This window comes from Hylaeus anthracinus, unplaced genomic scaffold, assembly GCF_026225885.1.
Source record: "Hylaeus anthracinus isolate JK02 unplaced genomic scaffold, UHH_iyHylAnth1.0_haploid 0, whole genome shotgun sequence".
Classification (NCBI taxonomy): Eukaryota; Metazoa; Arthropoda; class Insecta; order Hymenoptera; family Colletidae; genus Hylaeus; species Hylaeus anthracinus.
The window spans coordinates 18,236,261-18,250,546 of NW_026533254.1; the positions used below are offsets into that span (position 1 = coordinate 18,236,261).

At 44.9% G+C, this 14,286-nt stretch overlaps 1 protein-coding gene across 3 annotated transcripts in view; it reads right to left on the bottom strand.

The window, feature by feature from the left end:
- Window positions 1–14,286, bottom strand: part of LOC128886276 (uncharacterized) — a 120,124-nt gene that overhangs the window by 1,853 nt on the left and 103,985 nt on the right. For all 3 annotated transcript variants that reach the window (XM_054141011.1, XM_054141100.1, XM_054141192.1), the window contains one exon: window positions 4,540–4,712. In XM_054141011.1, the coding sequence (XP_053996986.1) occupies window positions 4,540–4,712 (173 nt within the window). The remainder of the gene's footprint in view (window positions 1–4,539; window positions 4,713–14,286) is intronic.

A 14,286-nucleotide genomic window follows, 5' to 3' on the forward strand; every position in this document is an offset into this window, starting at 1 on the left:
TAGGTGAGAAGTTTTTCGAGTCTTATTGTTAAATCGAAGCGTATACTTTTATGCTTTTTCCAAAGGCAGACGATATCTTAACGAAAACATCGTTGGTAGACAAGGATTCATGAAAATTCCTTCTCCTACTTTCTCTCGTAAAATCGATTCAAATGTCCTCGACGCTCAGGAACGCTTTAGCATACATCAGACGGGGTTCGATACGATCGTCTATTCCGCTCTTGGTTATTTTTCCAGGTAGAAAATTATCGGAATCGCGAGGCAACGATGCGTTGTCGTTGCGCTTGTTGTCGCGAGGTCGCATACATAATAAATAATACGCGTTCGTCCCGAAATGTTGAGCTGCAAACTTAGAGCCTCGCAGACTACATTAACAGAACGATCATAAACTTTGATATACTATTTGGTAATGATAGGGAATACTTGTGGTAAACAAGGTATTGTTTATACATATATATCCTACCTTTCCTACCACATTTTACGCTAAACTTTTGACCACGTTATTCGAGATATTTTCCGGTGTACGATGTCACGAGTTGTTGCTCGAATTTCTGCGTATCGATTTGCTGAATCCGGGATGGGCTTCGAAAACAATTTCGAGAGTTGATTTACGGTTGCTATGTCTACGCGCGTACGTAACGAGAGTCGTGGCATCAACTGCGAGGGAAACCGAAAAGGTGAAACGAGCAGGCTCAGACAAGAGGGAAACAAGGGAAAGAAAGAAGAAAGAAGAAAGAAGAGCGATTCGCGTTTCACTACCGAAACTTATTCATCCCTTCGCTGCAGTCTTCCATCCTTCCGCTCGGTTCGTAGGAATGTTCGATCTTCTCGTGTTTCTCGGTATTGGACGTCGCTGGTCTTCGCGTGGGATCAAATTTCCGACGAGGAACACGAATCTCGCGTACCGAAAATTATTTAGAGCTTTATCAAGGAGAACCAGACGCTCCAAAAATTTGTTTTACGTTTTATTTTCTGTCTTTCGATTGACGGGGAAACGCGCATCTGCGAGAATCGATCGGAACGTGATTTTTTTTGTCGCACAACGAGGGGCAACTCGTGTCGACAAATGTGAAAATGAATTTTTCAGACGGCACGCCAGGACTTGTATCACGAGCGAACGGCATCGCGAGGAACCGAGCGCGAACCTTCCTTCGCGGAGCTCATTTACGTCGTCCCTTATTATTAATGGTCTCGTTAATATTAAAAATTGTGGACGTCGTTTATTTACCTTGCACGGTTATTTACATTTACGCGGATCCGGCAGAACTATTTTTCACTTTCTTTTTACCTACACCCTCCCTTCTCCTCCCACTTGGAGCTTTAAACTTTGCGTAAAACAGCGAAATAAAGTACGGTTCCACCCTCTGGAATTTAATTACTTTTTTCCCCAAGTGAAAACGGCACAACCGAATCAAGAGGAGAATGCTTCACATTTTTGCGGAGTCCGCCGTTAACGTATCGTCACGAAAACAAACGGTTTTATTCACGAAACGGTCTTTGACGTTCATCTCGATTCCGCTAGCTTCGTAGTTTATATTTCGATATCGTTTAAACGATCGAAATCGAGTCACCTCTACAGTTTTTTACTCGAATATGTTACGTCGAATGAGTGTTTCAACGATGGACAAGTAGGTTATATAGACTTGTAATCGGAGCCTAGACGAAAACAGAAGCGCTAGAGTTTAATTTAATCTAGCGTAGGCCATTAATCGTTTGACAGAAACGGTGCGGTGGTCGTTTCCTTTGGCGCGGAAGATCGCTCGGAACGTTTGAATTGGCGAAGGCAGCCGTGGATCAACAGCTCTGTGTTTGCGCTTACTCGCGTTTGTTTTCATCGCAAAGCAAGATCGGAAACGGCGAAACAAAGCGAGCTTTTCATAAGTGATCGACGAACAAGATTAACTCGTGGCGAGATTGGTCGTGCCGATCCGTGCGCAAGCTTTTAACAAACAACCGCGATTTCCTTGATACATGGATGTTTCCGTTAACCTGCGAGCAAATAAATTTGCAACGCGCGTTTACCGTATAAACGAAAATCAATTAAGCGAAACGTCACCTTCGCAGGTGTAATTGAAAATATATTTACGAAAATACGGTTATTATATAGGATTTGCAATTCAGATTACTCATTACCGCGTTGTGTCGTCCGACCAACAATTTTAAAATGCAAATGCGCGCACGGGCATAAATTCGCGTCCGACAGCTGACGTAAATTCCGTGCTGGTGGGCGCTTCCGGTCCGCGTTGTGTCGCGTTGCTCCGTAAAAAATGCAAAAACAGTTGGCGACGCGCGCGGAACACGTTCCTCAAGGGTACGGAGAAGTTTCGTTTGAAAAATTCACCAACGTCTTACGGTATCTGCAATGTTTTTTCTTCGGATTAATCGGTATGCATACCGCCGCACCGTTTCGCGACGACGTGCGTCGAGATCTGTGCCGCGAATAATAGCATCCTTTTATTTGTTGTATTTCAGCGGTTCTCGAAGATCAACTCCAAAATCTACACGTACTCTTGCTCCTAAATATCTCTAAATAGCTGCGACAACCAATTGTCGTTTCTGATAATGGTTTTCGTGCTAGCGGAGCTGGCGAAATTCCAACTATACGTCGATTCCAACAGGCAGCGCAACTGGCATCTTGATCGATTTTCCCTGTCCCATTTTTACCCTTGTTTGGGGTACCTGTCAGTTCATCCTCGGTGAAATCGAAGACACTGTGAGTCGCCACTGTTGGCTGGCCAGGTAGCGTCGAAAGCCGACAAGAATAGAGTTTCCTTTTACCGTTATTCTATTTAGAGGAAAAAGTGGGCCACTTTTGTGAATAAGCGACTAGGATACTGTACCAAGTATTGTTCGAAGCAGCCTCATTGTCCAATAACAGACTTCTTTTTACCGTGAAGCAACATTGTTCGGGCAGCCGTCATCCGCGGAAACGTTTCTAAAGTCTTCCTTTCAATGGATTATTATATCTATTCGCGTGAGTCGCGTACTTCTTTCAATTGTTATGAAACGCTACGGCTTCTATGGAACTTGTCGTTAATATTCGAATCAATTTTACGGAGAGAAACGGGTTGCTGAGTTACGATTATTTGTTGCGAAAACGTAGGTTGAAAAATTTGCGTCGAGCTAACAGGAAAAACTGTACGTTTGATCGAGGCGTTGCGCTTTCGAGGTACCGTCCGCGAAGAGAAAAAACATTTTGTATAAGCTGCGAAATAAAAAATAAATTCACTGTTCGACGGCGCTCCAATTTGGTTAAAAGTTTCGCGGCCCGGAGCAACGTATTTTACGCTTGTCGTTGCTGTACCAGCGTCGGGTATCACGGTGTTTCGCAAAACAATTTCCCATTGTCGGGACAAAAAACATTCGTTCGATCGATCGATCGCTAAGGGGGTCTTTTTTTTAAAAATACTGCGGCGCTATTCCCTGGCTTGTCGATTTGATCGTGCGTCGTTACGAGGGCAGAAAGTTTCTTGTAACTTTTACATCAAGTGTTGAAATTTGAAATTTGTTAAATAATCCTTAAACATTTTCACTGGTGAATTAAACGGTAGTAGAAAAAGCCTCTATGCGGAATTAATTCAATAATTTGCGATGTAAGAATTATAATTATAAACAGTTAATTTAGGAGCATCTCGAATAGTATCGTTTATACGCGTTACGTTATATTCGAGTGCAGCAATTAAACGATTAACATAAGCAACGTATACTCGTTGACGAATGAATTCCAAATTATTTGCTTCAATTTTAGAGAATTAGTCTGCTTCTTCAACGAATCTATCGAATTCAAATTCCAGCATTTTCGTCGGTCCTTCAGACAGCTTTAATCGTCTCTTCCGATAACTTGACTGCTACTCTCCCGTCTCACCTCAATCGTCTTAACGTTATATTGGTTCGTCGTGTTGATACCGCGCAACGAACTCGACTCTTTACTTTACAGCGAGTGTTCCGATTAAATAAAAATTGCTGTTTCCGAAAAGGGTCGACGAGGCGAAGATGGAGAGGAAAGTATAGAGCGAAGGAATATTACAACGATAAGGACACTCCATTTTGTCCAGACGTATCGTAGAAATTGCTACCGAGAATCGACAAGTCCGCGGAAAGTAATATCGTTACCGTGGCATCGGATGTCAAACGTATATGTACATTTATTGGTGACTCAAGGGATCGAAGGAAACATATACGATTCGCGGACGCGGTTATTGCATTTGCATGGAATCGATGGTTTACGATGGATAAATAATATGTAAAAGAAAATGAAGAAGAGAAAAAAAAGTGGGTGCGTGGAATGTCGCGCGTTAGAAGTATAACTTCTTAGACGCAGTGGTGAAATTTTATTAATTCTTCTCAGCCTTTGACGAATCTATCGATACTATTCGCCAACGTGTAGGGTAATTTTCGTGGTTTCGGAGTTTGATCGATGTCTATCGTTCATACGTTTAGGAAATACCGTTTCCGAAATATTGTATTTAATTTAATATATTGGATGCGTTCAATTCGAGGGAAGAAATTCGACGAAAATAAAGGGGACAGGGAACGTACCTGTATCTCTGAGTGTCCATTTCCTTTCGTTCCTCGGCGATGGCCTCGTTCAGGTCTCTGTTCGGATCGATTCCCCTGGGGGTCGGATTGTTCGCTAGTAGATTGTCGTTGCTGACGAATTCCACCTCGACATCGTCTTCGTGATACGTTTCGGTTAACGTGTACTCTCGTAGCTGTAACACACGAAAAACGTGATCTGTATGAGAAATATTCCCTGGATGCACTCGATATTAGCGGAATTCCCGCTCTGTAGCTCGAATTCCCGTTCATTTTGCCTCATTACGTAGTCGCTTTGTTTTAAAGTACGATGAAAAATAATGTATTTCGCATGTTTTAGCGCACTTTTAAAACGTCCAGTTTAAGCGATTTTGTTGCCGACCAAGTCCTTGTAAAACGATAATTTACTATTTCCTGTAATTCTTTCACGCGAAACTTGGCCAAGCATCTGTTTCTGTTTCTTTCAAAGTTTATAATATAAATTTATATCGTATCCGGGTGCACGGCTTGCAGCTTGGCTACGAAGCGCCGAGGAAGCAGTCATTTTAAACTGCTCGAGCTCCTGCGGAACGTTGCTTCATCATCACTTTCGAAATTTGTATCGACGGAACCGAGTCCAATAGTCGCCTGGCTTCAAGGTGAGCTCAGCGTTGAACTTTGTGCATTCTCGCGAGAACAAAGCGCACCTAAATTATCCAGCAATGCCGTTGGATAATAACCAGTCGTGACGAACCGAATAATCGCGAAATAGTTTACCAGGCGCTGGTATTCTCGAACAGGAAACTCGAATTCTGTGGCTACGCGATCCAGCTATCTGGTTGGTTCTCTTCGTTAGGTGTTCGAACGACGAATGCAAATGCAAAGTATGGTGGAACGAAATACAGTATCGTCAAGGATATCGAGTTAACGTGTAACAAGATTCTATCCGTTACAAATGCTATCCACGCGATCGCACAGACACGTGTGAAATTTCGAGCCCATCGGCAGACTCGAAAAATTCGGCCAACGTTGTCGAACGAAATTTTCAAAAGTGGTAATCCAACCGTGTCGGGAACCCACACGTTCGGCTTTCCACTCCGTGATTAGTTCTCGTACGGAGGGTCCCAAGGGACATGCTTCGCGACGAGGTATCGATTCATAGTCGCAATTCATCGGGTCGGGTTGATCGGTTCAACCGAATTACAGGCGATGTTCCTATGTGTGCCTTTGATCCGACAAGGAACCTTTTTTTCGCTCTACGATCATACAGAAGGACAGCAGGTTGGTTTCGTCAGCAACGGGATCCAAAGAGGAGAAAAGTTCGCCACGATTATCGAGGCGAACACACGACGAGGGTCTCTTTCGTAGCTGATTTTGAGTCGTTGGCGCGATAAAAGTCGATGACCTGGTTCGCGATAATTGTGAGTACTCCTTTTTATTTTATCGACCGTGTTCCCATCATCGTTGTAGTCCCTCGTCTAGCACCTACACAAATTAACAAAAGGTCTTCTTCATCGAACTTGGAATCCTGCAAAGTCAATCAAGGACTCTCGTATAAACGGACGAATTTTTCCCCAGCTTGAACATTTTTTGATGTCCGGGTATTTTAGATAGACGAGGAGTAATTAACTTTATCGGGGAGAATTAGCTGTATCGTATTTTACAGGGCGCGAAGATAATTACACGGCGATAAGGTCTCGTCAGCGTCGAGCGAAGGGATTAAATAGGACGTACGAAACCCGTCCCTTTATCTCTTCCACCGAGTTTTCGAGGGTAATACGATGACGAAGTCCCAGCTTGCTCTGGAACCGAGCCGCCCGCGTCGCGTCGTCGGGACTTTGAAACTGGGCCGAGTGCTAATTAAGGTCTAATTAATTGTTTCACGTACGGTGGCAGCTTCCAATTATGGTTTCCAATCGATTATCAGGGTCTGCGGCAGAAGTACGGGTTCGTATAGTCCGGGATGCGACTACGAAGAAAAAAGATCGCGAGAAAAAGGTTAATAAACCTCGTATCTTCGCTTTTCAGAGTGTTTCTTGCGATCGGTTCGTGGTTCTCGATTGGTAATAATCTCTAATTGACGTTGTTTGGAGAACGACGGTTTTTTGACTAATTGGCAACGATGCTCGAATAGGTTGGACACTTGGACACAGGGAGATCGGGAGAGAATATCTACTAAAACGATGCAGGGGGATTTCGAATTACAACTATTCGCTTCTACGATGTCTCGTCGACGATACAGCCGATCGAGTTGCTTTCCAATCTGCTACATCTCGTCCGTTTAACCCGTTTGTCGTCGTCATTGTCGATTCACCCAGTATACACGTGATTCCCAGACACGAGGAAGCGAGGATTTAGAAAATCGAATACGTTTTCTCGTTACAAGTCCGAATTCTCTCGCGCCACTTTTCTTTCTTATCCTATGAGATCGCGAACGTCCGAATAGACAAAAAGTCTGGCTGGCTACGGAGAAAACGGAATCGTGAATGGGGGCTGTAGCCGATGGCACGGAGGGTTGATATTACCAACGAAAACATACCTACCTGTACGTGACTGAGAAAATTACCTCGGGCGCGTTCCAGCCATACCGGAGCCCGCTGTGGGCGAGTTTTCGCTTTGTGCCTCCTACATTTCCTTCCAGACATCGACGCGCCTTTTTGCTTCTACTTATTTCCCATCCACCGCCTTTGTTTTTCTTTCTCTGCAGGCACTTGCGATTTCTCGTCCTTCCCGGGGGACACTCGCGAAACAAGGGCATAGGTGTTCCTCCGGGTTCTTTTAATAAAAAATTTTGATTTTAGTGTCTGTTACGCGTATTTATGGAGATGAAAACGATGCGATTGTAAATAAAACCCGGCACCGTATCTACCCTTCGAATGAAAACAGTCGACTCGTATTTACGAGCGGTGCATTTACGCGTTCGTTTGCACGTAGCAGCAGCGAACGTTGGCGAGCAAACGGGAGGAACATCGAGGGTGAAAGGGTGGAGGGCAAAAGGGTTGGTTGGCCTCGGGGCGTAAACACAAATTTGAAAATTTTCTCCCCGTCCAGTTTCCGTGCAAACGATACCTCCTCGTTCATTAGCGGCCCGTGTCGCACGAAACCTAATCTACGCGAGAATATACACCGGCGCGCACCGGAAACTCGCGCACAAAACCAATGGATCGTGCAGGTGGCTCGGGGCCACTGGCTGCGAAGAGATGGAGGTCCGTGTATTTACTCTCGCCAACTAGAACAACTCGCATAAATTTCGGCGATCAGTTTTTGGGGCGGCGGGGCGTGCCGCGACAACGAATTCACCTCTCCGAGTAACCTCTTCCCGTTGTTGCTGCTTTTTCAGGCTTCATCGATGATCGAAACGTTACCGCGACCAGTAAACCGAACAGGGCGGCCTTCTCTTCGTTCGTTTGTCATCTTTACCGTGCAGTTCCAGAGAAGCGTTCTTCTTAATTACTCCGAGCAGCGGCCAGTCTTCGAGTTCGTCGAATCGAGAGTCCTCTTACCGCGAATGGTAGCTTCATTACATCTTTGCACTATCTCGAACGAGTCATTCTAAAGGAGTTTCGAGTCGCTTTACGGGGTCCATTCCTTCATCGATTTCTATGAAAGCACCTTGGCTGCCCTTGGCTCTTGCATCACCGAATGCAGCGCGCAGCACTTTAGGTTTTACCACTCGAATGCTTCCGTAAAGTTCTACGATCGCCGTTTTCGATCGAGGGATCTCCTTCAAGTGTAGGCGAATTCGGTGTCTGTGTTTGCGAAGCCCACGACGAACGCTGAAATTCTCTCTCCGAGGTTCGTCCAAGTGAATGCACTTCCAACGTGGCCGCGCGCGATACCTACATATACAAACATACACACATACACATCATACACATAGTTTCCCTCGGTGATTCTCGAGGCTGCTCCGTATTTGCACGGACGTGATTTTGCGGGTGAAATGTCCGTTTGTTTTGCACCGTGTTCCGAACGTTCGGTGGTACCGCGGCGGAAATTTGTAATAAACACACGCGCGACACGCGATACCTTCGTTCGATGTATTTCCGATGTGTGTGGAATTGGGAGCACGCTTTATGCGATAATATCGTTGCTAATGCGTGCTCTCTTCGCTCGGAGTGCGTTTGCGTTTTGGGAAAATAAGGTATCGTTACTACGAAATCGGATATCAAAATAAGATTCATTTTACCGATATAACCCCATAAATTTTCCATTTCTCCTTTTGGAAACGATGTTGGTCGTCCGTTCACACGAGTTTTCGTCTGGCTAAACGCTCCAGCGTTTCGGAGGCTCGCATGTTTCCGAGGGTGTGCGTGGAATCAGCCGTACCGTGCTCGCAGAAACACGGAGAGTTTCGGAGTGTTATTACTTCCGGGACAGGGCTGTAATGTTGCGGCCGGTTCGCGTTTCTCGAAGGTGGCCGTACAAAGTTATACGTTGGCGGATCACGTCATCTCTTGCACGCTTCGAGAATTTGAAATTAGACGGTGACGCGTACGTGTAACCGAGAAGAAGCATCCTTCGGCTTTCATCCACTTCCCGGTAGTTTCGACGCGACGAGATGCGCGTCGAAATGAACCTCCAACGTTTTCATTCTGCCCTCGACCAACTTCTCACCCGACGACGAGTTTACCCGATATTTAAATAAAAGTTGTCGACGTTGTTGCAGAACTTTCCTGGTGTTATCTTCGAACTTATCAAATTTCCTAACTGAAAGTTTCAACGCTAAAAACAAAATTTCGTGCCGTTTATTTTTTTCAGGAATTTTACGACATCGGGGCATCGAAAGATGCTAAAAGTCGTCGTATTCAACAGTTGGGAAAGTAAAACGCGCCAGTATGAAAGTTCCGCGTTCTATGATCGGCGATACTCGTCGAACTTCTAATCCTACATCGATCGACTCGCACTGGTTAGTTGTATGGGAATTGAATCGCGAGATATTTTAGCGGGGAGAAGTTTGGAACACGTCGGATACGTTTTCGCGGCCCCTGACTCCAAAGGGTAATTGCATAATACTCTATTTGTGCGAATCGTTGGAATACAAAGGAAACTTGGCCAGGTACACGGGTCTCCGCGACCGTTTCGACTGGTAAACTGGAACAATTCGTAGGAGTAGCAGGGTGGAGTTCTCGAATCAGCGACCGTCTGTTGACTTAATTTAACCAGTAATAGAGTATGGTTAGCCTTCCTCCTGATGATATCGGCATGTTCGAGCCACGATTTAACGCGAAAACTATGTATGTCCGCAAGCCGCGCGCGATTCCTTCAACTTTGGCTTCCGAATAGTTCGCTGATTGACTTACAAACTTGGAATGTTTTTCATGGGAGTAATTGGGCTGTACGTGAAACGAAACTATTTTCAGTCTGCAAAAGTAAAATGTAACCCGTTAACTAAATTTTCACCCAACCTTGGATCTATAATACGCTACGAGTTCGAGTACGGTTCACGGGTACGGTTTAATTACTCGAATCAAGGTAATTACGTTACTTCAATCTTAATTGCGATGCCACTTTTGGAACAGATTCTTGAAATATTGTACTTTTGATTTATGCAAAAAAAAAAAAAAAAAATTCTACTTTTTGAACCTGTTACACTGGAGTCCCCCCTTAAAATCAGAATGTTTTTTCCATCGAGTCGTCAATGTTCGCGATGATAAATTTTGCAATTAAAATTTAAATCATTCGCAAACGGATGACCCGCCATAGCATATTCTACGATGACCATTGTTCCGAAATTAGCTTTTCATGTAAATTAATTTCCACCCTGTCGCCCATTAACGCTTTCATCCGGCGCAGCGTCACGAGCGACACTTTCCTCTTGCCAAACAATAACTCGTTATTATCGATAAATACTTAAACGCAATCAATATTTATAACTATAACCAACAGATGAACGATAGACATCCATTTCGGAATAAGAGACGCTCGATCGTTATCGAATACTTTTTAATCCTTTCTATGGCGATTCGAGACGCGATCGCGAAATCGAGTTATCGGAAAACCATCGAAACAAAGATACCACTGCTTCTGGAGCATAAATCCATCGAGAAACGGCGCGTCGTAAAAGATTGTTATAGCATCCCCGTCTTCGCTTCATTTGGAAAAGGACGTTGCATTAGCAGAATCAACTTTGGTTCTGTTCATTTGCGTAATTCCTCTACGCTTTTCGCGATTGATTTCTTCTTTGAAAATGAATTTTCTCCCAAAGGAAACTGGCGAAAGTTTTGTCTTGCCAGGGAAGAGTAAACAGCGAAAAAGTCGATTTCGATCATATTGCGCGGGGTTTTAGCGCTTCTGTACCAATTAATTCGAAAGACAGCGAACAACCGATCGGAATTCTCGCTGTTCTCGACAGGCTGGTACGAAAACCATTTTCCGCGGCTGTCACGTAGCTTTTTACCGACGGAAAAAAGGCTTTGATTCGGTTACAGTGACTGCTACCGCGATCGGAAAGTCCAACCACGACCGCGGGAGGGAACGGCCCTCGACAGCGGGACAGGTGGTGGAAAATTTAGTTTGCGAGGAACTCGAATAACTCGCATAAATTTCGCCTTTTCGGTTTTTGGATACGATCGTCGATCATTTCACGTTACCGATTTCTATTCGTTGCAGGCTTTCGTACGTGTCGTAAAGTTTAAAGCGGATGCATAGTTACGGGGCCGAGATGCTTTCGTTTCGCTTCAATGTTCATCGTCGGTCTCGAGTGACTTACGGCAGCGACAGGATCTTGCATTCTAATCAATTATCCGCAAAACGTAATTAAGCCGGTGAAATACTACACCACATTATTTTCCACCGGTAACGCCGCAAAACATTCGAAATTCTCGTTGCAGTAGCGTAGCTGGGCTCTCATAAATCTGTGGTCGCCGAGGTCCACCGAGTGTCCTGCGACCGCCATTCCTCTTCGGACGATCCCCCGCGACACTGCAGTCCGTCTGCGGGTCGTATATGCTCTTCCTTGTAAAACCTGGCCGCAAGCGATACACAAATTCGCACGCGTTACTCGTTATTCCTTTTCGACGATCAACTTCCCCTGGCCGAGTTACTTTCGGCCGATGGTTCAGCTAATCGAACGGCCAGCCTCGCTGCAAGAACATCCATTCGTCTAAACGAACTACCGACCTCGGGAGCTCGTCGAGTCAATTTTCTCTCGTCTCGATCTTCGATTTTCGGGCTTTCCAAGGGTTCGAGTCACCATTTCTACATTCTACGAAGCAAAGTACCCTTTAAAATGTTTGGAAACCACTGTTCCATAGCTTTCCATAAAAGCTTATTTTTCCAAAGTATCGGAGAATTTTGGTGCAGTTGGAATTTTGTCGGTTGCGGTTTCACGCAGACGTCAATTTCGCGAAGCGGCTCGGCCGTTTCGGTGCGAGATGTTATCGCGGCCGAGAACAGCAGAATCGCTGGCGAAATAATGAAAGCGGAACTGGAAGAGGAATCGTTGCGAACGATCGAGGCCGGCCGCGTACAATTACATTGATGTAGGTGGAATTATTGAACGGTCGGATCGATTAGAATGACAACGCGGAATTAGCGTCGTGACAATAGCACGCGTATTATTAACGCGTCCGCGAAACACCAGGTTCCCCCTTCGAGTTCCACCGTGGCCGACACAATTTATTATTATTAATGCATGCAAACTCTCTGGATCACGGGCTTTTTGTTCGCATGCGTGACGTTTGTATTTAATGTTTTATGCACACATGACGCACACCACCCCATACACCATTCGCTGATTGGCCCGCTCGAGATTGAAACTGTACCTTTCGACCGTTTCGTTCGCTTATCGTTCGTCGTTGGGATTTTTACGCCGCGCCGTTGAAACGTATATGGGGCGCTTTTTCTATTTAAACGTTTCGTTCGTTAAACAAGATCATCGGTTAGACTAGAGCTTCGATGATTCAACGCAAGCTCGAGTAACTTTCTTTCTTTTAAACAACGCAGAAATATCTTGTATTCGAGTAAAACGAGAAAGAGAAAAAAAGGGTCCAACGGAGAGCCTTTTAAATCATTGCTACGAGGAAAAAGCAGCGGAGCAAGTATCGTAACGTCAATCGTGTTCGCCTATTGTATTTGCCCGAAACCAATAACTCGCACGCTGTACCGCGCGAAGCTCTTTTCGAGTGCATTCACGTGCATGTGCACCGAACGTGTCCCGAGATGACTCGCGGAGGAAAACGTGACGTTTAAAAGCCAGAGTTGTCTCGCGGCTTTCGCTTCGCGTCGCTCTCCTGATCATTTTTCGAAAAAAAAAAAAAAAAAGAAAAACTCTCTACTAATGTTTCGTTTCGTATTTTATTCTCGCTTCTTTTGTCGCGAAGAGTAGTTCCATTTCCAATTGTAACGAAAATTGCGTCGCGTCGTACGCCTATTTCGTTATCGAAGGTTTAATACTGGAACAACGGCCGACTTTACCGTCGACTTTCTTTTCCTCGTTCGTAATTCGTAGCGCATAGTGTTCCGCAAAAATGCATTTTCCGTCTGCACGAATACAACTTTTTCATGGTCGAAAAACGCGTCTGCCAGGCTGACGGGATTCCTCGCATTCGACCGCGCGAGAAAGCTTTGTGCCCGTTCTTCGTTTGCGTCGGGGTTAGCGCAATTAATTCTTGAGAGTTTATTAAAAATAATTGCAAAAGTAATTGCTCTCCGCGGTGGTGGCGAGCGTGAGCTTTTTATTCAGAGGCCGCGAACTCACTGTGCTCGTTTTTGGACCTCGTTCTGATGAACTTTTAAATTAACTGTTTCGATTATACACGTCGACGTTCGTTTACGCGATCGAACGAAGACGGGGGATGGATGAATGGAAATGAATGCGAAGGTACCCCGTGCTCGCCACCGTCGAGTTTATCCATATTAATCCTCCCCGAGGATGATGCGAGTCCCTGTACGATGTAATCGATATTAAACAACGATGTTTGCAATTAATACGTTTTTTTAATGCTTACTTTGCTACTTTTACGATTGCGATTTGATTATTATTTCTAGCGACGTTGACGTCGTCGAAGCGTGCAGGAAGTTCTGTTTGACGTTCGACGGGTGCCGAGCAACGCTCGTCGCCAACGAAAAAGAAATATTCTTCGTTTTTGCTACGCGTAACGAGAGTCGCGAATCGATAGAACGGTTTTTCGCGATGGTAGGATATACAGAATCGCGGGTTCGCGCGTACCCGGCGTCCGACATTAAACGGATTTTGCCAGCGTAAAATCTATAATCTCAACAGCGGCGATAATTACAGCCGCAGTTGTCGCTGTAATTTAATAATTGCTGGTAATTTTCCGTCGTTTACTTCCACCCGACGAATCCCGAACACCGACCGGTGACCGTACGATCGACCCGTCGGACAGGGAATCGTGACAAATTGCAACGACGGCCGAGTCGGTTCGAAACGATCGACGAATTTTTCGAAATCGAGACCTCAAAATATCCAAACGAAATAAAACGTGCTGTATTTATCTGTTGCTATTAACCCATAAAGTTTCATCGCTCTAAATAGCAGTGAGAAGTCTATCGGGCGTATAAGGTAATGTTTAAAAATATCGTTGCGGGTGTTGACAGAATAGGACAAAATATACGCACCAGGGAAAAAATCCATTTAAAAATTGTTACGAAATGATTCTAAATGAATGGAACAAGAACGGTAACGAGAATTGCCGCGGTCCTCCGAGTTTCCCTCGCAAATATTTCGCGAAATTCCGTGGAATCTTGTTCCATTGTTTCTCGTTTAGCGTTCGTCGCATAGCGTTTCGCTTTCGCCACGTGTTTTTCGTG